This window comes from Scomber japonicus, chromosome 24 (assembly GCF_027409825.1).
Source record: "Scomber japonicus isolate fScoJap1 chromosome 24, fScoJap1.pri, whole genome shotgun sequence".
Classification (NCBI taxonomy): Eukaryota; Metazoa; Chordata; class Actinopteri; order Scombriformes; family Scombridae; genus Scomber; species Scomber japonicus.
Genome location: NC_070601.1, coordinates 3,483,050 through 3,510,654, shown reverse-complemented (window position 1 = coordinate 3,510,654; position 27,605 = coordinate 3,483,050). Strand labels below are relative to the sequence as shown.

At 38.0% G+C, this 27,605-nt stretch overlaps 1 protein-coding gene across 1 annotated transcript in view; it reads right to left on the bottom strand.

Annotated features, from left to right (window-relative positions):
* The window catches only part of LOC128353996 (activin receptor type-2A-like), a 34,612-nt gene extending 7,550 nt beyond the window's left edge, over window positions 1-27,062 (bottom strand). The window contains exons 1-2 of the mRNA XM_053314248.1: window positions 26,180-27,062; window positions 1,985-2,192 (exon numbers count right to left, since the gene is read on the bottom strand). Coding sequence (XP_053170223.1) covers window positions 1,985-2,192; window positions 26,180-26,234 — 263 coding nt within the window. The 5' untranslated portion in view covers window positions 26,235-27,062. The remainder of the gene's footprint in view (window positions 1-1,984; window positions 2,193-26,179) is intronic.
* Between the last annotated feature and the right edge of the window lie 543 nt (window positions 27,063-27,605).

Here is a 27,605-nt window from a genome sequence, read left to right as displayed (position 1 = left end):
GTTTTCGGCGACTTGAATGTCCTCGCTTGGCGGCAATTTAAAAAAAAACAAAAAACGGTAGCATTCAGATGACGGAGGGGAAGAAAAAGAAACTGTGCTCAAGGTGAAGTGTGTTTAGAGTGGAGTCTTCCTCAGGATGTGATCGCTTTATCCTGTCCTGTTTTATTTTTATCTTTTTTTGTTGTTGTTGTTGATAAAAAATAAAGTGCAAAAAAAAAAAAAAAAAAAAGCTTATGAATGAATGTCTGATATGTGTTATATCGCTTTTTAGTAAAGAAGAGAAGGAGCTGGGGTTTTTTTATTTTTTTTTTTAAATGAAACTTGTGATTTAAACTTTAAACTTTAACCTTCCTGTCGTCCTCCCGGGTCAAACTGATCCCGTCTCTTTTGACTGTTCCTTCTTTCCTTCCTTCCTCCCTCCTTCTTTAATTTTTACTTTGTTCTTCCCCTCCTTCCATACTTCTTTCCTCACTTCCTTCCACCCCTCCTTACTCCTTTACTTCCTTCCTTCCTTACTCCCTCCTTTCCTTCCTTCCTTCCACCCTTCCTTCCTTCCACCCTACCTTCTTTCCTCCTTTCCTCCCTCCCTTCCAACCTTCCTTCCTTCCTCCTTTCCTTCCACCCTTATTTCCTTCCTTCCTTCCTTCCTCCTTTCCTCCCTCCCTCCCTCCTCATTCATTTCCTTCCTCCCTCCCTCCTTACTCCTTTCCTCTCTCTCTTCCAACCTTCCTTCCTTCCTCCTTTCCTTCCTCCTTCCTTCCTTCCTTCCTCCCTTCCTTCCTTCTTCCTTTACTCCCTCCCTTCCTCCTCATTCATTTCCTTCCTCCCTCCCTCCTTACTCCTTTCCTTTCTCCCTTCCAACCTTCCTTCCTTCATCCTTTCCTCCTTTCCTTCCTCCCTCCGTCCCTCCTTACTCGTTTTCTTCCTTCCTTCCTCCCTCCCTCCCTCCCTCTTTCCTTCCTTCCTTCCTTCCTTGACCTGAGGACAACAGGAGGGTTAAATCTGCAGCAGCTTTAATTTAATCGGTGGAATGAAGCTCACCTGCTGCACGTCACCTTAAAACTACCAGCTGGTTTAACTGGAAGCACAAACTGCAAGCCAGCATGATGTCATCACTTTTTTCTTTTCTCACTTCCTGATAGTTATCTGAAAACATTAACTAGCAGGATGTTTGTTTCCTCGAGTCGTTTCACACCTGCCCTCGTGTGTTATTTGTAGTTTAATGTGAGTCTTTCATGAGTATTTATATTTACGCTGTCTGTGCCGACCCATGACTATAAACTGTACTACATATTTTATTCTTTATTCTTTTTTTTTTAAATCGATGCTCTTCTATTTTTACTGTCCACTTTGTTGTTGTAATACTGTTCATTTCACCGTCTTGGGACTAAAAAAGGAATATATTATCTTATATTTTATATTTATAATGATTTCTGTAGGCTCCTGGAAGACAAATGTAAGACTTTTAAACTTTTAAATGCTGAATTCAACAAAGAAACTTGCCTTTTATTTAAATATGTGTAAAAAAAAAAAGTCTTTAAAATACAAGTTTAACTATGTTTGATAAAAAAAAGAAGAAGATGAAGGACTTTTGAGTTGTACACTTAGAGAAAGAAGGACAGAAAGAAGGGAGGAAGGAAGGAAGGAAGGAAGGAAGAAAGGAGGGAGGAAGGGAGGGAAGGACAGACAGAATGGAGGAAGGAAAGGAAAGAAGGAAGGAAGGAAAGGAAGGAAGGAGGGAAGGAAAGACAGAAGGAAGGAATGGAGGAAGGAAAGGAAAGAAGGAAGGAAGGAGAGAAGGAAAGAAGGAAAGAAGGAATGGGGGAAGGAAAGGAAAGTAGGAAGGAAGGAGGGAAGGAAGGAAAGGAATGAAGGAAGGAAGGAAGGAAGGAAGGAAAGAAGGAACAGTCAAAACAGACGGGGTCAGTTTGACCCGGGAGGACGACAGGAAGGTTAAAGGTGTAAAACTTTTTCTTTGCGTTACCTGTCGTAGCAGTTGACGTCGTCTAACCAGCAGCCTTGCTTCACCACCTCCACGCTGCCGGAGACGTTCTTCCACGTGGCGAAGCAGTGCCGCCTCTTGTCTTTCTCGCCGTAGCACGGCTCGATGCCGCTGCGGTTGGTGCGCTCCTTCTCCCAGCTGGAGTTGTAGTAGACACACTCCTGAGTCTCCGAGCGACCCAGGATAGCACCTGGAGATGAAGAGAAGAAGGCGTAAAGTTAATTTATATCTTTCATGACGCGTTAAATCGAGTTAAATGTATTTATATAACACTTTTCATCCTGTTGTCCTCGAGTCAAGGAAGGAAGGGAGGAAGAAGGAAGGAAAGGAGGGAGGAAGGAAGGGAGGAAGAAAGGAAGGAAAGGAAGGAAGGGATGAATAAGGAAGTAAAGGAAGGAAGGGGGGAATAAGGAAGGAAAGGAGGGAGGGAGGAAGGGAGTAAGAAGGAAAGTAGGAGGCAGGGACGAAAGAAGGAAGGAGGGAGGGAGGGAGGGAGGAAGGGAGGAAGAAGGAAGGAAAGGAGGGAAGGAAGGAAAGGAGGGAGGGAGGCATAAGGAAGGAAAGGAGGGAGGGAGGAATAAGGAAGGAAAGGAGGGAGAGAGAAAGGAAAGAAGGAAGGTAGGAGGGAGGGAGGGAGGGAGGGAGGAAAGAAGGAAGGAAAGAAGGGAGGAAAGAAAGAGACAAGGAGGGAGGGAGGGAGGAAGGAAGGAAGGAAAGAAAGAGGGAGGGAGGAAAGAGAGAAGGAGTGAGGAAGGACAGACGGAAGGAAGAAAGGAAGGAAGGGAGGAAAGAAGGAACAGTCAAAACAGACGGGGTCAATTTGACCCGGGAGAACGACAGGAAGGTTAAAGTGCTTCACAGCTGATTATAAAGACTACAATAAGCGCAGACTGAGGATTATATAAAGAAAATAAAGGATTTAAAACTTTTTCTGGAAGCATAAATATAAAAAGTACCCATTTCTCCATCAGATATACTTTGGCTGAAGGTATTTTATTTTTGTATCAGGGGATTTTACAAGCCTGCTTTGTCATTGTCAAATAAAATTAATTTAGTTCTGCATCAATAACTTGCAGAAGGTTTCTTTTCTTTCCAGCCTCAAAGTAGAAAGTATAAGATGAAAACAAAACTCTTAGTAATAATAAAATTTACTCCAATGGAAGGTTTTTCTTCTTTTTTTTTTTTCCCAGAGTGCTTTAGAGTCGATACACCCAATCAAAAATAAAAAGCTTTTTTTTTTCTTTTTTTTTTTTTTATAAAAGGTGAACAATAAAAAGCAGCGAGGCATGACGAGAGAGGAGCACTCAAAAATCCTCCAGACCGAGAAGAAAAGGAGGCGAGAGGTGGTTATTGCTGAGGAGGAGGAAGAGAGAGAGAGAGAGAGAGAGAGAGAGAGAGAGAGGGAGAGAGAGAGAGGGAGAGACATAGAGAAAGATAGAGAGAGAGAGAGACATAGAGAAAGAGAGAGAGAGAGAGAGACATAGAGAAAGAGAGAGAGAGTGAGAGAGAGAGAGAGAGAGAGAGAGAGAGGGAGAGACATAGAGAAAGATAGAGAGAGAGAGAGAGAGGGAGAGACATAGAGAAAGAGAGAGAGAGTGAGAGAGAGAGAGAGACATAGAGAAAGAGAGAGAGAGTGAGAGAGAGAGAGAGACATAGAGAAAGAGAGAGAGAGAGAGAGAGAGGGAGAGACATAGAGAAAGATAGAGAGAGAGAGAGACATAGAGAAAGAGAGAGAGAGACATAGAGAAAGAGAGAGAGAGTGAGAGAGAGAGAGAGACATAGAGAAAGAGAGAGAGAGAGAGAGGGAGAGACATAGAGAAAGATAGAGAGAGAGAGAGACATAGAGAAAGAGAGAGAGAGTGAGAGAGAGAGAGAGACATAGAGAAAGAGAGAGAGAGTGAGAGAGAGAGAGAGACATAGAGAAAGAGAGAGAGAGAGAGAGAGAGACATAGAGACAGAGAGAGAGAGAGAGAGAGAGAGAGAGAGAGAGAGAGAGAGAGAGAGAGCGATTTCGCTCAGCAGGTTTTATTCCTCCTTTTCCTTTTTTTGAAATCAATATTATTTTTCTATATATTTAGTAAATAAATCATGTAAATGGATTCACAGTACCAATTAAACCCACTTTATTCATCAAATATCTTTATTTTATATTCTTAAATCTACATGAACTAAATAAATGTTGCTTTATAAGAAATGAACTTACACTTACACTTTACAACACAACATATTTCTAACATTAAAAAGCTGAATAATTTCTTCCATTTCCTCTTTTGTGACGTTCCTCCACTAAAATCATCCCTTTACTCATCTCTGTTTGGATGAATGTGCAGATTATAACCCTCCTAAAAAAAGGTAAAGCAGTGCAGGAGAGTTTAAAATAGTTAAAAACTTCCTCAGGCTGATGATGCAAGGTTTAAAAAAAAAAAAAAAAAAGGCCGAAATTATGCAATATGTTGTTTTTTTTTAAATTCGGTAAATGATTAAATGATGTTTAATGCTCTATTTTTGACTCTTTTAGGACAGATCATGTTTTTTTTTATATAAATAGATGCTTTAAAAGAGTAAAAGCTAAAAAGAAGAACAAAGGAAGAGAGGAAGATAAAGGAGAGTGGCTACTTCACCCTACTTCCCCCCTTTTTCTTTCTTTTTAGTGCATGTATTTCTCGTCAAATTCATTTCCCATGACCCCCCCATCATCCCTCCACCCCCCCCCCCACCCCCCCAAAAAAAAAACGATTTCATAGCAACAGGTGCAGCCGTGAAATTGTTACCAGCGTGATAGAGAGCACACATGGCTGAGAAGAAAGAGAAATGGAAGAAGAAAAGAAGCAGAAATATAGAATAAACTTCATTATTAATTATTTAAAGGAGCAGTACGTAGAATTTAAAGGCACTATATATTTGATAACCTCTTCATGCCTCTCTGAAAGTTGTACCATGTGGATTTTTTAATATATATAGACTGAGGAATATATATGTTAAGGAAGAAGAAGCAGAAATATAGAATAAAGTTAGCTATTTTAAAGGAGCAGTACGTAGAATTTAAAGGCACTATATATTTGACAACCTCCTCATGCCTCTTTGAAAGTTGTACCATGTGGGTTTTTTTATATATAGACTGAGGAATATATATATTAACTTCATTTACGAGAAAAAAAAGTGACAAAAGCAAATAAAAAGTGATGTAATATCCCCCAAAAAACTCTCTAGGGTTGAATTTTTAATGTTTTTAAAGTGTTTCAATGAGGGAATATAAAGGGTTAAAGGTTGCATTACAGTATAAATGTCACTTTCAATACACATCTCAAGTCATAATATCACTATTGTGGTATTTGCTAAGACATATCATGATATTTGATACTGCAGCTCTACATTAAAAGGATTTAAAGTTGACAGGAAGTGGGTTTTTTTACTCCACCTATAAGAAAAAAAAGCTCCTGTCTTCATTTATAAAACGGCTGCTTTGACTTTCACTCAACCTGAAACTTAAAACTGAGCTCCTCCCTCGTCTTGAGAACATATATATCTCTCCTCTCTATCTATATAAATATACTCTAAGACATAACTTCACCTTATGTAAACTTAACTGATGTATTTCCAAATATGACTCTGCTCCAATTTTTTTTTTTTCTCCCTCAATAGACGTCAGCTCTCCCGTTGATAACGCCTCCATTCAAAATTCAAAAGAGCTCAAATCAATCACATCTCTCTCTATATATATGAAACAAAAGGTGACACAGTATATTATAGTAAAGGCTCAGGCTGCCTATAAAAGGGAGAGCCAGCCACGCACCCCCCCCCCCCCCCCAAAAAAAAATAAAAGTGGCGGCAAAAGCGGAAAAAAAGCCAGAAGAGACAAATCAATCTTTTTTGGAAGTGGTGGCCCCTCAACTTGAAGCTCTTTAAAGTGGAAAATGTCATCCTTTTTACATGAGGAGGGGGTCGAGGTGGATTTTTGGGGGGGTTTACAGTACAATAGGACCTTCATCCAGGCAATAAGAAAAAGAAAAAAAAGAAAGAAAAGAGAGAAAGAAAGAAGATATTTCACGCATGGAAATGTCAAAACCCTCACTTTGTTTTGCCTGTTAATAAGCTTTGTAAGAGAAAAGAAAGGAAAAGAAAGGAAAGATGGATGGATAGAGGAAGGAGGAAGAGGAGGAGGCTTTGACTAATGATGCTTGTAATAAATATATATACATTTTAATTCATTATGCAATAAAAATGTCAAGATTTAAAAAGGAAAAAAGAGGGGAAAAACAAAAGAATGAATGAAGAAAAGGAGGAAAAATGGCCACATGGTGTTTCCTCTTCTTCTTCTCTTTTCTTTCTCTCTTTCTTTCTTTCTCTCTTTCTTTCTTATACAGTAATTAAAAGTTATATAGTGTTATATAGTTCAGTAGTTCCCTGAGCTATATAAGGCTTGTAAAAGAAAAGAAAAGAAAAGGAAAGAAAAGGAAAGATGGATGGATAGAGGAAGAAAAGCATTGTCCATTTTTGATGAAAAATGACCACATAGTGTTTCCTTCTTCTTCTCTTTTCTCTCTCTCTCTCTTTATTATACAGTAATTATAAGTTATATAGTGTTATATAGTTAAGTAGTTCCCTGAGCTATATAAGTCTTGTAAAAGAAAAGAAAAGAAAAGAAAAGAAAAGAAAAGAAAAGATGGATGGATAGAGGAAGAAAAGCATTGTTCATTTTTGCTTTAAAGAAAAATGACCACATAATGTTTCTTCCTTCCTCTCTTTTCTCTCTTTTCTTTCCCACTTCTATCAAGGTTAACCGTGACCTACTTCTACAGTTACGGACCCCTCCAAAAACACCCCCGACCCACTTCTCAATCCACTGGGGGGCTTTCTTTGCACCCCTCTCACTGACATTTTAAACAGGTTTTTTTTTTTTTTTTTTTTAAACATTTTGGGGGGCGTTTAAGCAGCGACTCTCCTCCAGACTCACTTAAAAAAGAACAAAAGGAGGAGGTAATGCGATATTCTTGTAATATGAAGATGGTAAAAATGGTAAAGATGGTATATTTGGGTTTTGTGGAGGATCGAGAGGTCACGTAAAGTTTAAAAGTTAACAGAGTAAGGAGGAAAAGACGATGAGAAATGCTGCTTTATTCCTCTTTTCTGCAAAAATGAGATTTTCAAAATAAAATGAGGTCAAAAGTTGTTTCAAAGAGCATTTAATCTCCTTTAACTCCTTGTTTTATTTACTCATCTATTTTATTTTACACTATCTTATTATCATCATTCTATAAGTTTTATCTTCTTATTAATTTTATTTGTCTATTTATTTTGTCTTTTTAATCTCTTTCTTAACCGATAGCTTTAGTCCAGCTCATCTTCTATTTTTACTTTTATTTTGTCTTTTTTTTTGTCCATTTTGACCAAATCTTTTTCTATTATTCTCTCTTATTTAATTTAATTTTTTTATCTATTTATTATTTATTTTTTCCTCATTTTATTTAAATTTTTAAGCATTTTTACCTTTTTTTGTCTTTTAAAATATGTATTTATGTATTTTTCTGTCTTATTATCAGCTTGTCTATCAGCTAACCGTAGTCTGTATGAAACCTGCTATATAAATAACATTTAATTAATTGATTTAACATCTTAAAAAGCTAAATATTTTCCTTTTTTGAGCAATCCCAGTCAACTTATAACCCTGATTTATGACTTTATTGTGTGTTTCTCCTCATTTTTTAATCATATATAATAAGATACTTAACATTTCCTTTAGTTAAGAGAGTTTAACACCTTGAATAACAAAAGTAAAACTACTTTTTTTGTTAACACTTGAGTGAGTTGCCGCCTAAAAACACGACAGAGACTTTTAGAGAGAGAGAGATTTCGGATCCTGTGTGACTCTAACAGAGGGGAGGGGGGGGGGGGGGCAAACACGTGAGAGGGTCGATGGTCGTAGTACGAGATGCTTCTGGTTTTTTTGGTCTGATCGGCAGCCAGGATAGTAGAGGGCGAGAGAGGGGGGGGGGGGGGGGGCAGAGAGAGAGAGAGAGAGAGAGAGAGGGAGAGAGAGAGAAAGTGAGAGAGAGACATAGAGAGAGAGACATAGAGAGAGAGAGAGAGAGAGAGAGAGAGAGAGAGAGAGACAGAGAGAGAGAGAGTGAGAGAGAGAGGGAGAGGGAGAGACATAGAGAGAGGGAGAGAGAGAGAGAGAGAGAGACATAGAGAGAGAGAGAGGGAGAGATATAGAGAGAGAGAGAGGGAGAGACAAAGAGAGAGGGAGAGACATAGAGAGAGAGAGAGAGAGAGAGATGCATGCTGGGTGGGAAATGACCACCAAACCACCTGCCAAAAATGTTGGAGAAATTTCTACTAAGCCACGTTTTGGCAGGTGGCCACAGATCCGCTGCCCCCCCCCCCCCCCCCCCTCCCTCCCAGAGAGAGTGTGTTGTTCCTCTCTACACCCAAAAAAAAAAACACACACACACACAACAACCACAAAAACAAAACGAGCAGCTGAAACAGATGAAAGATTAATTTAGGAGCACACTGAAAGAGAAGAAACATCTGTTGTGATCCCCCCCCCCCCCTCCTTTTTTTGGTGCAAAACAGGAAGTACTTGACTCCAAAATGCAGATATAAAAAATCTCAAATTAAAAAAAAAGGAAGGAGGATATTACACCTGAGTGAAATACAATATACATAAACACGCATTAAAACATATATTAACTCTTTATTCTCCTGTTTAAATGTATTATAGCTTCATTTTATGTCCAATTAAACTCTTTTAATCATGTTTAAATGTGTTTTTTATCCTGTCTCAGTGTAAAAAAGCACTTTGAATTGCCTTGTGGTTGAAATATGCTATATTAATACATTTCTGAGGGAAAAAAGAGCCAATAAATGCACTAAAATGTGACATTTAAGCTCAGGAAGGGCATTAATATCACTATTATTATGGTTTATTTTAATAGTGACTGATATAATAAACATTAACAGGCTGAAACAACTGTGATTATACAATTTATTCTACTTTAACTTCATTTTATTTCCAATTTAACGCTTTAAATCATGTTCTAATGTCTTTTATGTCGCCATATGGTGCTTTTATATCCTGTCTCGATGCATTTTTATGTTTTTACGTAAAGCACTTGATGTTTAAATTTACTTTACAACACATATATATAATTTGCAACACTAAAAGAGTAAAAAAAAGGACAATAAATAAACTACAGCAGAGGAAAAGAGGAAGAAAAGCAAAGTAAAAAACGGATATGAGTGAATTAACCACGATGTGTTCAGGTACTGTCGGGTTTTTTTTTTGGCCTGACAACTGTTGAGGAATACAGGAGCTTATATCCAATTTCCTGTGTGTGTGTGTGTGTGTGTGTGTGTGTGTGTGTCTGTGTGTGTGTGTGTGTGTGTGTGTTGGCTGGTTGCTTGCTGCTGCTGCTGCACTCTGCTCTCTATAGCCTCATAATGAAGTGGCATTTTGGCGGGCCGAGCCTGCACCGAAGTAGGTAAACAACTCATTCATCAAGGCCCTCTTTTCTTTTGTGTGTGTGTGTGTGTGTGTGTGTGTGTGTGTGTGTGTGTGTGTGTGTGTGTGTGTGTGTGTGTGTGTGCCTGCCAGGAGCCGGGGATTGTTCGTTATGATGGAATTTGTTCTAAGGATCAACTTATCATCTACGTCCGGGGTAGAGATGAAATAGATTTTGCGGTGATGTATGGCTGGCTTTCTTTATATATATATCTGTGTGTGTGTGTGTGTGTGTGTGTGTGTGTGTGTGTGTGTGTGTGTGAATAAATGTGTGACTGGGTGCTTGCAAAAACAAAAAAGGTGTGAGTGATGATTTTTGAATAGCGGCTGAATAAAAGAAGTCATAGGGCTGGAGGCCAGGAGTGTGAGTGTGAGTGTGTGTGTGTGTGTGTGTGTGTGTGTGTGTGTGTGTGTGTGTGTGTGTGTGTGTGTGTGTGTGTGTGTGTGTCTTGGCTCGCCCTGCTTTATGCTTCTTGTTGTTTGCCGCTGATGCAATTTGACACTCCTCCCCCACACCGACTCAAGATCACGACTAATAATAATAATAATCATCATACAGCTTTTTGCATTTACAGGAAACTCCTAAATATAGTCAAAGTGTTAACAGCTCTGAATGAAACACACACACACACACACACACACACACACACACACACACACACACACACACACACACACACACACAGAAACTACTTCTCTACTAAGAAGAAGTAAACATGTAGTAATTCATTGTTATATGAAGGAATAAAGGAAGATAAATTAGGTTTTTCTACATAAAAAAGTCCCAAAAATTACTTCATTAACATCCAACTACTAAATTATTGTTAATTTTTAAACTTTTTAAAGAATAAAAGCTCCAATTTCTCCAATTCAAGCTTCTCAAATGTGCATATTCTTGTTTCTTTATGCTTCTATGACAGTAAATAGAATAAATTAAGAGCTTTAAGTTGCATTTTTAACCATTTCTTATTAATAGATAATGACTTTTTTTTTAATGGGGTCAATATTATAAGAGTCATATGAAGGAAAAGAGGAAGATCTGACCTGCTTGTGGGGTTAAATTGAGGCTAAAATTTCAGTAAAGCCCAATAAATTAATTGATTAACCACCAACTATTAAATTATTGTCAATTTTTATAACTTTTGAGTCATTTTTTAAAAGAAAGAAGCTCCAAATTCTCTGATTCCAGCTTCTCAAATGTGATTATTTGCCTATTTCTTTACTTTTCTATGACAGTAAATTGAATAAATGAAGAGTTTGAAGTTGCATCTTGAGCTTTAGAAAGCTTTTAACATCATTTTCCACCATTTATCACTAGTAGATAATAAGAATAATCATTAGTTGCAGGCCTATCTTTAATTTTACTTGGTATTCATACATTTATTTCCAGATTTTGACCCCTTTAAATCTGACTAAACCGCACAGACACAAAGAAAACCCCCATGTATAAAAGTAAGAGGAAGGAAAAGAGGAATATTTGACCTTCTTATTTTGTACTGGTGCTAACAAACTGGTTAGAAATGCAGCTTCAAGCCATTTATATCTGTTTGATTATGCACCAAAGTCTGATAAAGCTTCATCAAGTATTTTAATTATCATCGTCAAAGTTTGTGGTGATAAATCGTAGAAAAAGATGAGTACAGACGGAGCAAAAATTCATTTTTTTCTTCTAAATTGTGCCACATTTATATAAAAAAATGGCTTTAATTTGTATGTGTTCTCCTCCAGCAGCAGTGGAAATCTCAGCTCTCGGCCTCTGAATGATGAATGCACAGAGACGCTCACTATTTTACAGTAGACGCTGATTTTTGGGCAGCCAGGGTCTCTTGCTTGCTTTTAATGCCCAATCAGATGGGTAAAGGGGGGTGGGTGCGGAGCGGGGGGGGGGGGTTGAGTGAGCTGGTCACAAAGACTGTACTCTTTCAGGGGAGGAGGTATATAGTGAGAGAGGAGAGGAGGGTGAGTGGGGGGGGGGCATTAAAAACCACCGCACTCAGCAACTGAATCCAATCCCTTTAATCCATGCTGGTATGCCAGAGAGCGACAAACGCCCACTGGTCTCCGCCTCAATTAGCGTTGATGGTGGAGGTGGGAGAGGAGGGGGGAGGGGGGGGGGGGTAATTTGGGTGGATGCTAGTGGACAGGTCAAGCTTACATCTCTCTCTCTGGCCACATACCGTTCATTCTTTACAGGACGAGCAATTTAAAAAAGACCTCGTTATCTCTCTTGCAGGATATAGTAGAAGGAAAGCAACCACCACCACCACCCCTCTCTCTCTCCTCTTCCTCCTCCTCTTCCTCACTCCTCTTCTCTTCTGTGCTCGAATTGTTTGGATTTATTTGAAGGGTGCGTTAAGTGCCACTTGGGCTTAAAGCTTGAACTGTGTGTGTGTGTGTGTGTGTGTGTGTGTGTGTGTGTGTGTGTGTGTGTGTGTGTGTATTGAATTAGCAGCGATATTGCAATATCACAAAGCCTGCAGAGCGGCCGTTTCTATTCATTTTATTTTTTTATAAAACAAGCAATCAATGAGCGAGGGAGCGAGGGAGCAAGGGAGCAAGGGAGCAAGGGAGCAAGGGAGCGAGGGAGCGAGGGAGCAAGGGAGCGAGGGAGCGAGGGAGCGAGGGAGCGAGGGAGCGAGGGAGCAAGGGAGCAAGGGAGCAAGGGAGCGAGGGAGCGAGGGAGGAGAGGCGAGAAGGAGACAAGCATACAAGTCATTAGATATATATATTTAAATACTGTATGCAGTGATGGGGAGTAACTAGTTACATGTAATTAAAGTAAAGTTACTGATGAAAATGTTGATGATTCCTCATTTTTTAATATTTAACATGTTGCTGAATACATATATTGCTGTTTTTACTTCTTTAAAATCATGTCAGTATCCATGAAAAACAGCTGGACTTAGATTTTGGAGCTTAACAGGGTAGAAAAGTAATCAAATACTGCAGTATATGTGTATTTATATGTATATATCTCACTTAAAATATGTATAATATCGAAAAATATGATCATTTGACTCCAATAATAGAGTGTACTGTTCCTTTAACTATATTATTTACTACTATTGTCTGCTACTTTCTATTTCTACTTCTATATTTTGATGCAATAATGTAACTTCCCCGCACTTCCTGTCCAGAGACGAATAAAAGGGAATCTCTTATCATCTTATTTTAACCCTTAAACAGGCAGCGGTGGAAAATGAGATGTGATGTATCTCATGTTCATCTAAGTAAAACATTTCCATAAATATATATGTTTTTAATATTTTGAATATTTTAGATTTGCATGAGTTGCATCTCGACCTCCTCCTTTCTTCCTTCCTCCCTCCTTCTGTCTTTCTTTCCTCCTGTCAGTCCTTCCTTCCTTCCTTCCTCCCTCCCTCCTTCTTTCTTTCCTTCCCTCCTTCCTTCCTTTCCTTCCTCCCTCCCTTCCTTCTTTCTTCTGTCCTTCTTTCCTCCCTCCCTCCTTTCCTTCCTTCCTTCCTCCCTCCTTTCCTTCCTTCCTTCCTTCTTCCTCCTTTCCTTCCTTGTTCCTCCTTTCTTTCCTTCCTTCCTTCCTTCTTCCTCCTTTCCTTCCTTGTTCCTTCCTTCCTTCCTTGTTCCTCCTTTCCTTCCTTCTTCCTCCCTTTCTTCCTTCCTCCTTCCTTCCTTCCTTCTTCCTCTCTTCCTTCCTTGACTCGAGGACAACAGGAGGGTTAAAGAGTATGTATCTTCTGGTGCACGTTGACTGTTTAAGGGTTTTAAATGTAATAAGTTACTTTGATTGAGTAATTTTAATAGTTTATAACATTTTAAATAGAGTAACTAGTAATCTGTGACATATTAAACTTCCTAACTCTGTTTTATATGAGAGATTTCCTGCAAAGGCAACCAAAATCTAATACAAGTTTTGAGTTTCTTTGCTTTACTTTGATTAAAAAAAGAGGAGAAAGTGAAGGATAAGTGTGCAGAAATATACAGTAAAGTCGAGGTTAAAGCCCCCCCCGGCCAACCCCCCCCCCCCCCCCCCCCATGCGTAACGAATGCACCGCCCCGCTCTGACTCATCTCACGTGTTCTCCTCCGAGTCATGTTGTCTGCCGTTCAATTATGTCCACTGTTTGCACTCGCTGGCTTTCACATTTGTACAAGACAAACCAATAAACGCTGGGAGTCAATAAATCCTCTCTCCCTCTCTCTCTCTCTCCCTCTCTCCCTCTCTCTCTCCCTCTCCCTCTCCCTCTCTCTCTCTCCCTCTCCTTCTTCTTTCTCTCTTTCATCAGTCCAGTCGCCCCCGACGACCTCGCTGACTCCTTGGCTTCATCTTTATATTTAGTGTAAACTAATGACACATACTGGTCACGAGGCTCCTGCACCGCCAAAATAAAACACCAACACTTGTGTATTTTTAATTGAGATTATATTACAGGTGTGGTAAGCGAAGAATTTAACCCCCCCATGCCCCTCCCCCCTCTTCTCCTCCTTCTAGTACACAGAGTAGCCACAGTATTTCTGCGGGGGGGGGGGGGGGGGGGTTGAGAGGGGAGGGGGGGTGTTAATATGCTTGTGTTTATCATTGATGACTCAGTGATTACCAGGCAATGCTGCGATTTCAAAACTCTTGCTTCTCGACAATGCTTGGAGATAAACTTGTGGAGCGTGAAGAGTTTCAAGACTGAACAAATCCCCCCCCCCTCCACCTCACCCTCCTCCTCCTACACACCCTCCTCCCCATCCCCCTCCTCCTCCTCCTCCTCCTCTCACATGGTGCTAAAACAGCTGCAAACACCTTGTACTTAAAATAAGAAAGAAGCAATAACATTATTTCAGGTCTCTTGTAAAACATTCGAGACCTTGTTGGATGCTTTTTTGAGTGATATATTACGTTTGGCAAGATGAGGGATTTTAAAAAATGTGTTAAATATAGTTTTAAAAGCAGCATCAGGTTCGTTAAAATGTACATTTATTTCTATTTTTGTTGGTTTTATATCATTTGAAATGAGAGTAAGACTGAATGCTCCTGAAAATGTCAAATTTTAATGCATTTTGTAAATATTGAGCAGGAAATACCCTAAAAACAACAATTTTTTTCAAAATAAAATGTATAAAATTATGTAAAACTTGTTATAAAACCAAGTATTGCATTGCTAAAAGTGTATTATATTTATTCCACATTTTAGTTCACATTTATTTTTTTGTTTATAATCAAATTTTTATGAACAAATACTGGTTACACCAATTGGACACAGGGCTACAAACATCATGTCAAATGGTGTAACCACAAAAGAATGATAAATATTAAATATATATTTAAGTGGACTCATGCCAAACTAGTTGATATGGTGTTTTATTGAGAATTACTGTTTTGAAGCAAGTTTAAAGTTTTTATGGTTACACCACTTAGACATTTTTGTCATAATCCCCCCATAAGGCATTTCAAATATCTTAAAAACAGCATCAGGTTTGTTAAAATGTTTTTTATGGCATTGGAAATGACATTTGCACCATTTTTTAAAACCAAAAGTAAGACTGAATGCTCCTGAAAATGTCAAATGGTGTAACCACAAAAGAAGGTTTTCCATTACCTTTATTTAATATGAAAAAGGTTATAATATAAGATCATGCCAAACTAGTTGATATGGTGTTTTATTGAGATATTAATGTTTTAAAGCAAGTTAAAAGTTTTTATGGTTACACCACTAAGACATTTTTGCCATAATCCTCTAATATATTCTCTCACAGGTCGCCGGTTGCTGCTTTAATCAACCTAAATTACATTTTTGGGAGTTTTATTTTATTAAACGGCGACAATAACAATATCAGGAGCGACCAGCATTCACCCCCCCCCCCCCCCACACACACACACACACACTTCACCCCTCCCTCTTCCTCCCAGAACCCGCCGAGACTCCATTACCCTTTAGTGGTTTTGGTGATAAGAGGTTAGAGCGACCTTCATGACAGTGAGGAATCTTGGCAAGAGACGGACGAAGACGAAGAGGAGGAGGAGGAGGAGGAGGAGGAGGAAGGAGAAGAGGAGGGAAAAGCAGGCGAGGACCCTCGAGAGGGAGAAGGAGAAGGAGAGAGAGTGAAACAAGAGCATGATGAATGTACAGCTCGCAGTTTTTAATCAAGGATCAAAGCAGGGCCTCTCCGTCTGAGCAGCCAGCCTGTCTAGACTGAAACTCTCCCAAGCACATAAAGCAACATCTGCAGGATGCATTAATTACAGTAAAGGACCCGTTCTGGACCGGTTCTCGGGGGTCCCGACACATCAAAAGGTCGAGACGAGAAGATTCAAATACATTAAATACTAGAAATCAACCTGAAAGATGAATATATAAAAGATAGTATTTCAATTTCAAAATAAAAGCACCAAGTTGAAGGTGATGTTTTGTTGTTCTTTTCAGCAGGCTCACCCCTTCTTCACCTTCACCCCCCTCCTCCTCCTCCTCCTCCTCCTCCTCCTCCTCCTTCTTGTCGTTTGTTTTAATTCGAGAGTCACTAATGGTTACAGAGGCAATTCATCGACTTCCCATTAACCGAGGTGCGCTCGCTTTGCCCACATTTACATTTTAGGGCTTTTAACGCTGATGCTCTCATCCTGCATGACTTACATTAAAAAGCTAAGCAGGTATGGTGGGAGGGATCGGGGGGGGGGGGCGAATCAAGGACACCACGCTACAAAGGAGGAGGACCAATGGCTGTAGAGGATGTCGGACATGTGACCAGCTGGAATATTTACTGTCTTATTTCATTTATGGGTCAATGAGGTTTTGTTAAGAAAGAAGCAATAACATTATTTCAGGTCTCTTGTAAAACATTTGAAACCTGTTCGATGTTTTTTTTTTTGGGTGATAAATTACGTTTGGCAAGATGAGCAATTTAAAAAATGTGTTAAATATAGTTTTAAAAGCAGCATCAGGTTTGTTCAAATATACATTTCTTTCTATTTTTGTTGGTTTTATCTAATTTGAAATGAGATTTGCACCATTTTTTAAATCAAAAGTAAGACTGAATGCTCCTGAAAATGTCAAATTTTAATGCATTTTGTAAATATTGAGCAGGAAATACCCTAAAAACAACCTTTTTTTCAAAATAAAATGTGAAAGATAATGTAAAACTTGTTATAAAACAAAGTGTTGCATTACTAAAAGTGGATTATATTTATTACACATTTTTTTTCTGTTTATAATCAGATTTTTATGAACAAATACTGGTTACACCAATTAGACACTGGGTTACAAACATCATGTCAAATGGTGCAAGCTATTTAACATATTTTTTAACTGTTCATCTTTCCAACCCTTTAACAAATAAGACAATTAAAAAGTAAGATAAGCTGAAACTGAATTAAATATGTTATATTTAAGTGCTGTCATTGCTACACTGCTATTATATTTTTTTAAAAGAAGCTCATGAGCTAGAACAGCTTGATAAATAATAATCCTTTGCATTTGTTTTGACCTGTGCGTGTGTGTATGAGAGTGAGAGTATTTAAGATTTAATGCATCAGATAACCCGAAAAGTGCACTAAACTGGCTTTCACACGATTCCCTTTCTCATTACTCAACATACACGAGTTGAAGTGCTTTTCTTTTTTATATAAATATATAATTTCCTGTCAGTGTGTGTCAATGCTCAGCAGGTTGAAACAAATCACCGCTGCTGCTGCTGCTAGTGAAGAAAATCCCCCTTTAATAGCACTTATGCTGTTTTCATTATTCTTAATTGGAGTGAAAGTTTAGATAAGTCATTTAATGTGGCGAGCAGCCTTAGGCATTTTTTAAAAAGAACTTGTGTGATTGCGTCATTTCTTATTATTTTTTTTACCGGCAACGCCACAATGAGCAACATATCTTGATGATGATGCATTTTGGACGCAGTTGAACGACCGGAGGAGCAGTGATTGTGACTGAACTTTCTAAAAGAGGTCATATTCTGCAACATCTGTTTTTCTTTCCATCTCATGGCTAAAATAATGAAGATTAAGTTGCGGCACATCTGCATGAAAGGAGTAAGAGAGGTTAAAGGTCCTTTATCTTAAATTACAGTTACTAAAGAAGATGTTAATGATTATAAAGGAGGTCAGACCTTTAAGATGTTGCTTTAACACGTTACTGAATACATATATTACTGTTTTTAATTCACATTTTTATATATATATAGTAAATAAATCATGATGTGGGCTTTAAATGGAGTCAGAGTACCAATTAAACCCACTTTATTCATCAAATATCTTTATTTTATATTCCTAAATCTACATGAACTTATGAATACATTTCCAAATGAGAGATAAATGTTGCTTTGTAAGAAATGATCTCTTATAAATCATGTCAGTATCCATGACAACACAGCTGGACTTAGATTTTGGTGCTTAATGGGAACATATACCCTAACAGCTGATGTTAGATGTTAGGGAGGAAGGAAGGAAGGAAGGAAGGAAGGAAGGGCAGATGGAAGGAAGGAAGGAAAGAAAGAAAGAAGGACAGATGGAAGGAAGGAAGGACAGTTGGAAGTAAGGAAGGAAGGAAGGAAGGAAAGAACGAAAGAAAGAAGGACAGATGGAAGGAAGGAAGGAAAGAAAGAAGGACAGATGGAAGGAAGGAAGGAAGGAAGGAAGGAAGGAAGGAAGGAAGAAAGGAAAGAAAGGAAAAAGGAAAAAAGGACAGTTGGAAGGAAGGAAGTAAGGAAGGAAAGGTAGGGAAGAAGGAAGGATAGAAGGACAGATGGAAGGAAAAAACAAAAAAAGGATGGAATGAAGGAAGTAAAGAAGGAAGGAAGGACAGTTGGAAGGAAGGAAGGAAGGAAGGAAGGAAGGAAGGAAGGAAGGAAGGAAGGAAGGAAGGAAGGAAAGATGGATGGAATGAAGGAAGTAAAGAAGGAAGGAAGGAAGGAAGGACAGATAGAGGGAACATTTACCCTAACAGCTGAAAACATTGGTTAAAAAATTAGAAAACTCATCAAATGTAATAAGTTACATTACTTTGATGAAGTCATTGAAATAGTTACATTACTTATTACACTGTAAACAGAGTAACTAGTAATCTATTACATTTTAAACAGAGTAACTACTAATCTTTAACCTATTAAAAGTCCAAAGTAACCTTCACAACCCAATTATTTTCCTCCAGTGTGCACAGAGCACCAAACACCTGGCCATGAAGCTAAATTTAACCAGAGGTCTGAATAGTGGAGGTCATAATAATCCCCCACACTCCCACCCACCACCTATCTACCTACAAACCTACCAAAACAGGGGCAGATTTTTTACCTCTGAACACGAGCTGGTGCTTTTGTTTTTTTTTAATTTATTATTTTTATGATGCTACAGCACAGGATGATACACGGCCCTGGAAGGAAGTAGTCTGGGCTAGTTGGGCCCGATGGGAAATAGAAGCTACATCTGGCCTTAACAAATACAACTGTGCTTTTGGGGAGCTTAATGCATAATGCAAGAGAGGGTATATTAGAAACAGATGGGGGGAGGGGGGTGTTGGGGGGTAGTAGATGGCATCTGACCACTCATGGAAACACCCAAAAACACTGCAGCAGGAAAAAGTAGAGCATTAATAAAGATGTATTAATGCTGCGTTCAGGTGTATTCAGGAAAACTGGACGTCATTTTAACGTTTTGTACAAAGTAGAGCATTAATAAAGATGTATTAATGCTGCGTTCAGGTGTATTCAGGAAAACTGGACGTCATTTTAACGCTTTGTACAAAGTAGAGCATTAATAAAGATGTTTTAATGCTGCGTTCAGGTGTATTCAGGAAAACTGGACGTCATTTTTGTACAACGTTTTGTACAAAGTAGAGCATTAATAAAGATGTTTTAATGCTGCGTTCAGGTGTATTCAGGAAAACTGGACGTCATTTTAACGTTTTGTACAAAGTAGAGCATTAATAAAGATGTATTAATGCTGCGTTCAGGTGTATTCAGGAAAACTGGACGTCATTTTTGTACAACGTTTTGTACAAAGTAGAGCATTATAAAGATGTATTAATGCTGCGTTCAGGTGTATTCAGGAAAACTGGACGTCATTTTAACGTTTTGTACAAAGTAGAGCATTAATAAAGATGTTTTAATGCTGCGTTCAGGTGTATTCAGGAAAACTGGAACGTCATTTTAACGTTTTGTACAATCTTATTTTATTGCATATATTTTATCTTTTGTAAACTATACGACGTCACCATAGCTACATATCATCACGTGTGTTTCATTTATCCTGAATTCATGAACGCAGCACAAGTGATTTAAATGAATACTAGTAAATAAACCTGATTTTTTATTTAATTTCATGCTTTAAAGTTGTTTGAAATAGTGAAATATCATGTAACTGATTAAATGAATGATTTTTAACCAGCCACAAGGATAAAAGTATGTTCTTTAATTATTATTTTTAAATGTTTTTACTACTGAGAAGAAGGGTTTAATTATATTATAGTATAGTGAGAAATTAAAAAACGTGTATAGTATTAAATAAAGCTGCTGAATTTACACTTTAAGGTCATTTATTAAAGAAATTATAATATAAACTATTGAATTAATGATGTTTAACCGCCCACAAGGATAGAAATACATTATGAGATTTAATTTTTTATTAAATTACTGGCAAATGCATCACAAAATGAGGAGTTTCTCTGGTTCTCTGGTGCATTTTTCTGTGATTTGTACCTACTTACAAAGCAAATAATCAGCTCAGCTCAGCTAGAGTCAACATCAGTCACAGCTGTATGTCTTTATTTACATTTCAACATCTCAGAAGTACAATTTTTTCGACTAAAACAAAACTAAAAACCTAATGATTAACATCTTATCTGTCAAGTGAAGCCAGAAGTCAATTTTCCATCATGTCTGAAGCTACAAAGTTGGATTTTTATTGGCCTATAATGATTAATTGACTATATAAGAAACAACCAATTAACATATCAATCAGTAATGGAGGGGGGAAAAAAAAGAGCTGCTAGTTTTCACCCTAACTTTTAAAAAGGTCAAGTCTTTTATTTAATATCTTGTATCGAGATATTTAATGGTGTTTTTTTTTATTTTTTTTTATTCTCTCCCTCCTTTCAAACCTCCATCATTATTTGAGTAAACGATAAAAAAACCCATCTCATCTCTTTCAGAGGTTCAGAGGGGAAGGTCGACTGTAAAGCACCGAGGAGAACGGAGATGAGAGATGAGAGATTCTGCGTCTTCGTTTTTTTTTTCTTAAATAAGAGGCGTTTAGTTGCACAAGAGCTTCATCTGATGGGGGGCGGGATTTAACCAGTTCAACCAGTTAATGCAACTGGTAAATGTTACGCTTTCAACAGTAAGGGTTAAAAATGACTAATATTGGTGCTTAATGGGAACACTTACCCTAACAGCTGATGTTAAGTCTTAGGAAGGAAGGAAGGAAGGAAGGAAAAAACAAGGACAGTTGGAAGGAAGGAAGGAAGGAAAAAACAAGGGAAGATGGAAGAAAGGAAGGAAAAAACAAGGAAAGGAAGGAAGGAAGGAAGGAAAGAAGGAAGGACAGATGGAAGGAAGGAAGGAAAAAACAAGGACAGATGAAGGAAGGAAAGGACAGTTGGAAGGAAGTAAGGAAGGAAGGAAGTAAGGAAGTAAGGAAGGAAGGAAGGAAGGAAGGGAAGGAAGGAAAGAAGGATGGAAGCAAGGAAAGGATGGAAGGAAAGAAGGAAGGAAGGAAGGACAGATGGAAGGAAGGGCAGATGGAAGGAAGGAAGGAAAAAACAAGGACAGTTGGAAGGAAGGACAGTTGGAAGGAAGGAAGGAAGGAAAGAAGGAAGGAAGGACAGATGGAAGGAAGGAAGGACAGTTGGAAGGAAGGAAAGAAGGAAGGAAGGAGAAATGAAGGCTGGAAGGAAAGAAAGGGAAGAATATTGCCAATATCATCATACATCCCAAACTGATTCAGGAATGTATATTTAAGTATTTAAGTGTAATAAATAAGTACATATGTGACAGTAAATGGGCCAGTTTATCATATATATTCATTTATAAGTCGTCTATTAGTGCAGCAGAGTCAAAAAAAAGGTGAATTTCGGACACCGGATGTGACACAGACACCCTGAACCGATGAGTTTCAGGTTTAGGTTTGATGAAACTGAATCATCACATCTGTTTTTACTGCTGAGGATTTTTTATTCAAATAAATAAATAAATAAATAAAAAGCTCCCGAGCTGCTTTATCCTCGCCATATCGATGTAACCTTACACTGGTGTGTGCAAGAAGATCAATGTCTGTGTGAAACTGCTGCAGTGGACAAAAAAAACAAAAAAAAAACAAAACGGGGGGGTAGAGGAGAGCACGAGACTGGACTTTAACACATCTATCAGCTTTATGGTGATGGGTATACGCCGAAATCTAACCGCTAATTTACCCCCAAAAATCACCAGAAACCTTTAATAGCTTGAGTTACATTCATATCAACTTAGTCCCATTTAATGCTCGTTAACTCCAAGGGGTGAAAAGGTCATTTAAGAGGCACGTCATACTACTATAATCATCCACTTAATTAACACAGCATATATAGAACTTCTGTTGCCATGGATACGATTGATTACTTGGGGTGTTATTTTTTTTTTTTTTTTTTTACTTTGTAGTCATGTTAATAACACTTTCACGGCTTCTCACGCTTTCATAACTAGCCTCTCTCTCTCTCTCTCTCTCTCTCGGCCTTCAAAGCTTCAACGTTCACATTGAGTCTGATAGAAACCGAAATTTCAAAATAAAAGCACTTCATGGTTAAAGCAGCATTTAAAAAAACACACTGGTATGAATTACAAACACCCATATCAGTGATCATATGTTGCCCAATATTAGTTTTTAAACTTGTATATGCAGCATTTTAATGTATATTTTATCCCTTTTTCTTTAATTAAAGTTTAATATATGCATGTTTTGTTATTTATAGCTTATTATAATTATTATTATATCTTTTTCAAGTGTTTTATAACCACATTTGAGGGATTATTCTAACAAAAATGTGTGTTTATGTATATAATATATAACATTATCTACCTATATATCGAATTTTTTCGCTCCCTAATATCGGTATCAGTATTATGATGATATGATTTCTTATTAAAAGTTGTCTTGATGTATATTTGACCCTTTTTCTTTCATTCAAGTTTGATAAATGCATGTTTTTTCTGTGTGTTTTTGTTATTCATAGCTACTTATAACTAAATAATAAACATTAAATAATAGATACAGTCAATTCCCAGCGGTGCTTACTGTTTCAGTTGTGTAATAAGTGTGTTTATGTATATTTTCTGTACATATATATCATATCATGTATCATTATCGGCCAATATATCGATATCAGCGAATATGTTGTCTGATATGCGGCGATATTTATATTTTTAAAGTTTATATAGACAGCATTTTATGTATATTTGATCCTTTTCTTCAATTCAAGTTTTATTTTTTGGGGGGTTCTGACTTATTTTCTGTACATATAACATCATCATGCAATATATGGGACTTTTTTTGCTCCCTAAAATTGGCATCAGCCCTTAAAATCCAATATCTAACACCACCAAAAGACACTAATTCATAGGAAAATTGATTCATAATTAGCTTGGTAGGGACTTTTCTGTACATTATGGACTCTAAAATATAAGTTCTCTGCTTTATTATATAGTCTTTGAAGGAAAAAACCTCTTTTTATCTTTGGGTTTTTTCTTTTGGCGTGTTGCAATTGGCCTCATCAAATAAAACCACTCATGGAGGGGGGGTTGGGGGGTAGGGGGGTAAGTGCTCTACCCTTATCAGAGGTTTCAACTTGGATTTCATAGAAGGATTATTATTATTATTATTATTATTATTATTATTGCACCTTGAATAGGAACCATTCATTTGCCCACTTCAGACGGTAATGAACGAGAGGAGTAATCATCTAGCTGCACTGACGAACACAGACAGGCTTACACTCCAACATACCCCAACCATCTATTACCACATTTGGGAAGCCTTTTCATTTCTACTGAAAACATCCCAAGGTCTGTTATAAAAAGGACAATCCCATTTTTTTTTTTTATGTTTCCCTACTGTTTTAAGTGTAATTGGAAAAGCTTTTACATTACATACAGTTTGCTGCATATATGAAATGTTAAATCTCTCCTTCTCAGCTCGTTCATTGCCATTTACTTTCAAACTCCATTAATACCAATGCATTTATCCAGTAATCCAATTTCAGCTAAGTATGCAAGAGGAAAAAAAAAAACAGAGGCTGCAGAACTATTTTGTGTCGTCCTTCAAGATATAAAAAAAAAAAAAACTTATTTCATTTGGTACAGTCTCCTTTTCAAACCAACAGATACCACGAAAATCCAATCTAACCCGACTGGTGACCAACTATTTGCCACCTTCCTGTCGTATTTTACAGTCAAACACAACTCTTACTGCTAATTCAAGCATCGTACCACTGGTGTTTCAAGTTTTTTGTACCATTTTAGGTCACTTAATTTGAATAGGGTCACTTGAACGCACCATTTGGTTACATTAGTTTATAATAAGGGTCGATTTGAGATCATGGTCATTCTCGAAGGCGTCAACTATCTACTTTTTAAGGCAAATCGTAGAGATCGTGGTATTTAACGTCTTCTTTGAGGTTGACGTTCTCCATTTAACTTTCTTAAGTTTAAAGCTAACCAATTATAACGTCGGAGCTTCACTTTTCCAGCAAGTTTAGGGAAGCAAACGTGACTTTTCTTGGTCTTGAGAAGTTGCAGCATTCATTAATTGACACACTGGAGTCTGGACTTTACATTTAATGCCAGACTGACAATTTAATGTGAACTTTTTCTTCTTTTTCTTGCATTCAATGTCACTTTTCTTCCATTCACAATTGCTCAACTGTTCACTCGCTACTCACACACATTAAAAACCTTCCTATTTCTTAAAAGGAGCCCAACAAACACACTTGATTTGCCAATAAATGGATCTGTGGTGTTATTTTTGGCATTGAAAGGATATTTTTTGGGAATCTACAATCTTTTAACTTCTGTTTCACTTGAAAGGGGGAGTTTTTCCTTGCTGCTGTCGCCAAGTGCTTGCTCATGTGGGAATGTTGGGTGTCTTTAAATCAAATTAATGAGAACGATCTAGTCCTTCTCTATGTGTAAAGTGTCTTGGGATGACTTCTGTTGGGATTTGGTGCTGTATAAATAAAGATTGATTGTTTCCAAACTTCACGTAACCGTACTGGCTAGCAGACTTGTGCTATGTGTCGAAAAAACCAACATATAGAGTCGGATAGCCAACAAGAAGGCTGTGCTGATTGGACGAACTACTTGACGTGGCTCTACCTTGATTAACGTACATGAGCTACTCAATGTCAGTTTTCTATTTGAGTTGTGAGTACTTGAGAAGGGTTATTCTGATGATTATTATATTATCTTCTCGCTACAGTTTACAGCTTTGAACTTGAATCACCATTTTTCAAAACCTGTGCAGTGTCTTGAAAGTAATATTGTGTTTTAATGGTGCAAATGGAGAAATTTACAGGCTATTTTGGAGTCAAATTAAAGGAAAAAAGATCGCAATTTAGACTGTGGATCATGATTGTTGACTAAATCATCCACCTGTAGTTTACAATGGGCTTCAGGTGTGCCTTTAACTGTGTCACATCTTATATTTTGCACAATCAAACCAAAAACAATACCTGATTTTAACATTACAAGCTTCAAATCGAGGCCTTCCTTCTTTACTGTTGATGTCTATACAGCATTATCTTCTAAGTCTGTTAAGAAACAGCTTCTCCGAGAGTAAAAACATGAAATATTTCTGACAAGTTGAAGATGACACGATACCAGCAGATCTCCCAGTCACGCAACAGTTTGACTTTGACTCTTGAGTTCAACCACAGTCACCAAGGTGCTCTCTAAGCAAGATAACCTCCTTGGATTAACCCCTTTTCGTGCTTATTGTCACGTCATTGACCCCATTGACATTCATTATGCATCCGCTCTTGGGACAAAAGGACATGTAAGAGGACGTGAGCCAACATGAAGGGCTTGAAAAACTGCTTTGTTGCAATGAAGTTTGACCATTACAGTGTCACAATACAGCTATAATCGACCCTCCTTTGACCTTTCATGCCAATATGCTTTGTTTGTCAATACTCTATAGTAGTAGGGACAGTTTTAGCCATTAATTCAGAGTAATTCAAAGATTAAAAATAGCTTTTAAACATCAGCAACCTCTTCTATTTTCCATTACACAAGTGTTTACCCATTGACTGCCTTCCCATCAAGCCTCATCTTATAATAGATTTGACTTTGTAATTACTGGGAAAGTTACAGTGATGACACAACACTAACACCGTCCCATAGTGTACTGTACCTTCATCCAGCTAATGAAATTAAGCTTTGGGGAAAAAAATTAAATTTGTACTGGTATGTCCCACTGGGAGCTCACTTAGGGACCCCCATCTTGAGCATAACACTGATATCTGCAACAAGCACACACACACATACACACACACACACACACACACACACAGCCAAGTAACGAGGCAGAATGGTAAAATAGGATTATTTGCCCCATGAGGTTGCATTGCATTCTCCATAGATAACAACCAGCTGTGCATTGCATTCTGCAGGGGTAACAATAAGCATTGCATTGAATTCTCCACAGCTGACAATAATAAGCCAGCCATGCATTACAACCTCCACACCCACCTGAAGAGCAGGAGATGAGGAAAACGGCGAAGGCCAGTTTGGTGGCGTCTCCCATTTTCCATCCGAATCTGATCCTCTTGATTAGAAAGAGAATTTAAAAAAAAACTAAAAAAGAAAAGAGAAGGAAAAATATATATATAGACAAATTAAATGTCTTGTAGCTCTAGAGAGCACTGTCTCTGCAAACAGGACATCTTTTTACAAAAAAAGAAGAAAAAATGTCCAGATAGAGCTTAAATCCAAAATATCCCAGGTAATGCAAAAAAAAAGAAGAGGAAGAGGAGGAAGAGGAGGAGGTGGTATTTCCAGGTTTACACACAAGCAATGGAGGGCGACTTGTTGGCATTCAAGCCCAGGCTGCCACCATCACCATGTATTATTGTCCAGGTCTGCAGCATTGGCATTGTTATGATTAGACGTGATCCTCCGTGTTGTTGTTCCAGAGCAGCGGTGCAGAGAGCCGAGGCACAGCCGGGTTAGGGCTCACATCCATCGGACTGGAAATCAAGCGCACACCGGTCCTCCACTCCGGTCCTCCTGATCAAAACTTCTCCTTGGCGAAGCGCTTTGTTGCTGCCTTTAAAGCGTTAAAAAAGACATTTAAATACACATCCCCAAACCCTACTAGTGTCAAAATAGTGAGTTTAGTGTTTAATGTTGTTATATTCCGATGGTCCGGCGAAGCTGCCCGAGCACAGCCGAAGCTCCGAGCAGGGAAACACAGCCGAGTACCAGGCTCTCCAAAAAAATAAATGGGGTAAGCACCCTTCCGTCGTCGATGTGACTCAAATGGAAATGTAGCAGCACTATCGTATACTAACGCCGCAGTTAATCCGTGTAGCTAATGAAGCTATCGAGTTGGTTTTTCCCCCAAAAAAGTCCGCTGCCTCCTGCTCGGGACAAAAAAAATTTCAAGATGGCGTCAAACCAGAGCCGTTGTTGTCAAGGTGGCCGATTCGACCTAGAAGACTTCCGGTGGAGGGATTTCAGAATAAGATGTTTCAACGGGGGCACTGATTTATTCACAGAGATTTTAACCCTTACAGACTGTTCAGGGTTACATTTCAGAGCTGTACAAACACCATAAAACATATATTTTTGCCAGACTTTTTCTAATGTAACCCACTTTATACAAACATAGAAATAAAATTTATATTTTTTGTGCAGCTCATACATTTTTATATACGCAAATGTACAAGTTTGACCAAAAATCAGCATTCAACAGAGCCTAATTATGAGTCAGAATATGAACTGTATGTAATGGTAAAGTATAAGCAAGGTTGTGAAGGTTACTTTGGAAGTGTAATAGTAATAACTAGTCATCTGTAACCTATTTAACTACTAAGAGAGCAAACAACAAGTGATAGTATCTTATATTTAGAAAACAACTCCATTAATATGAATGCATTTATCCAGTAATCCAATT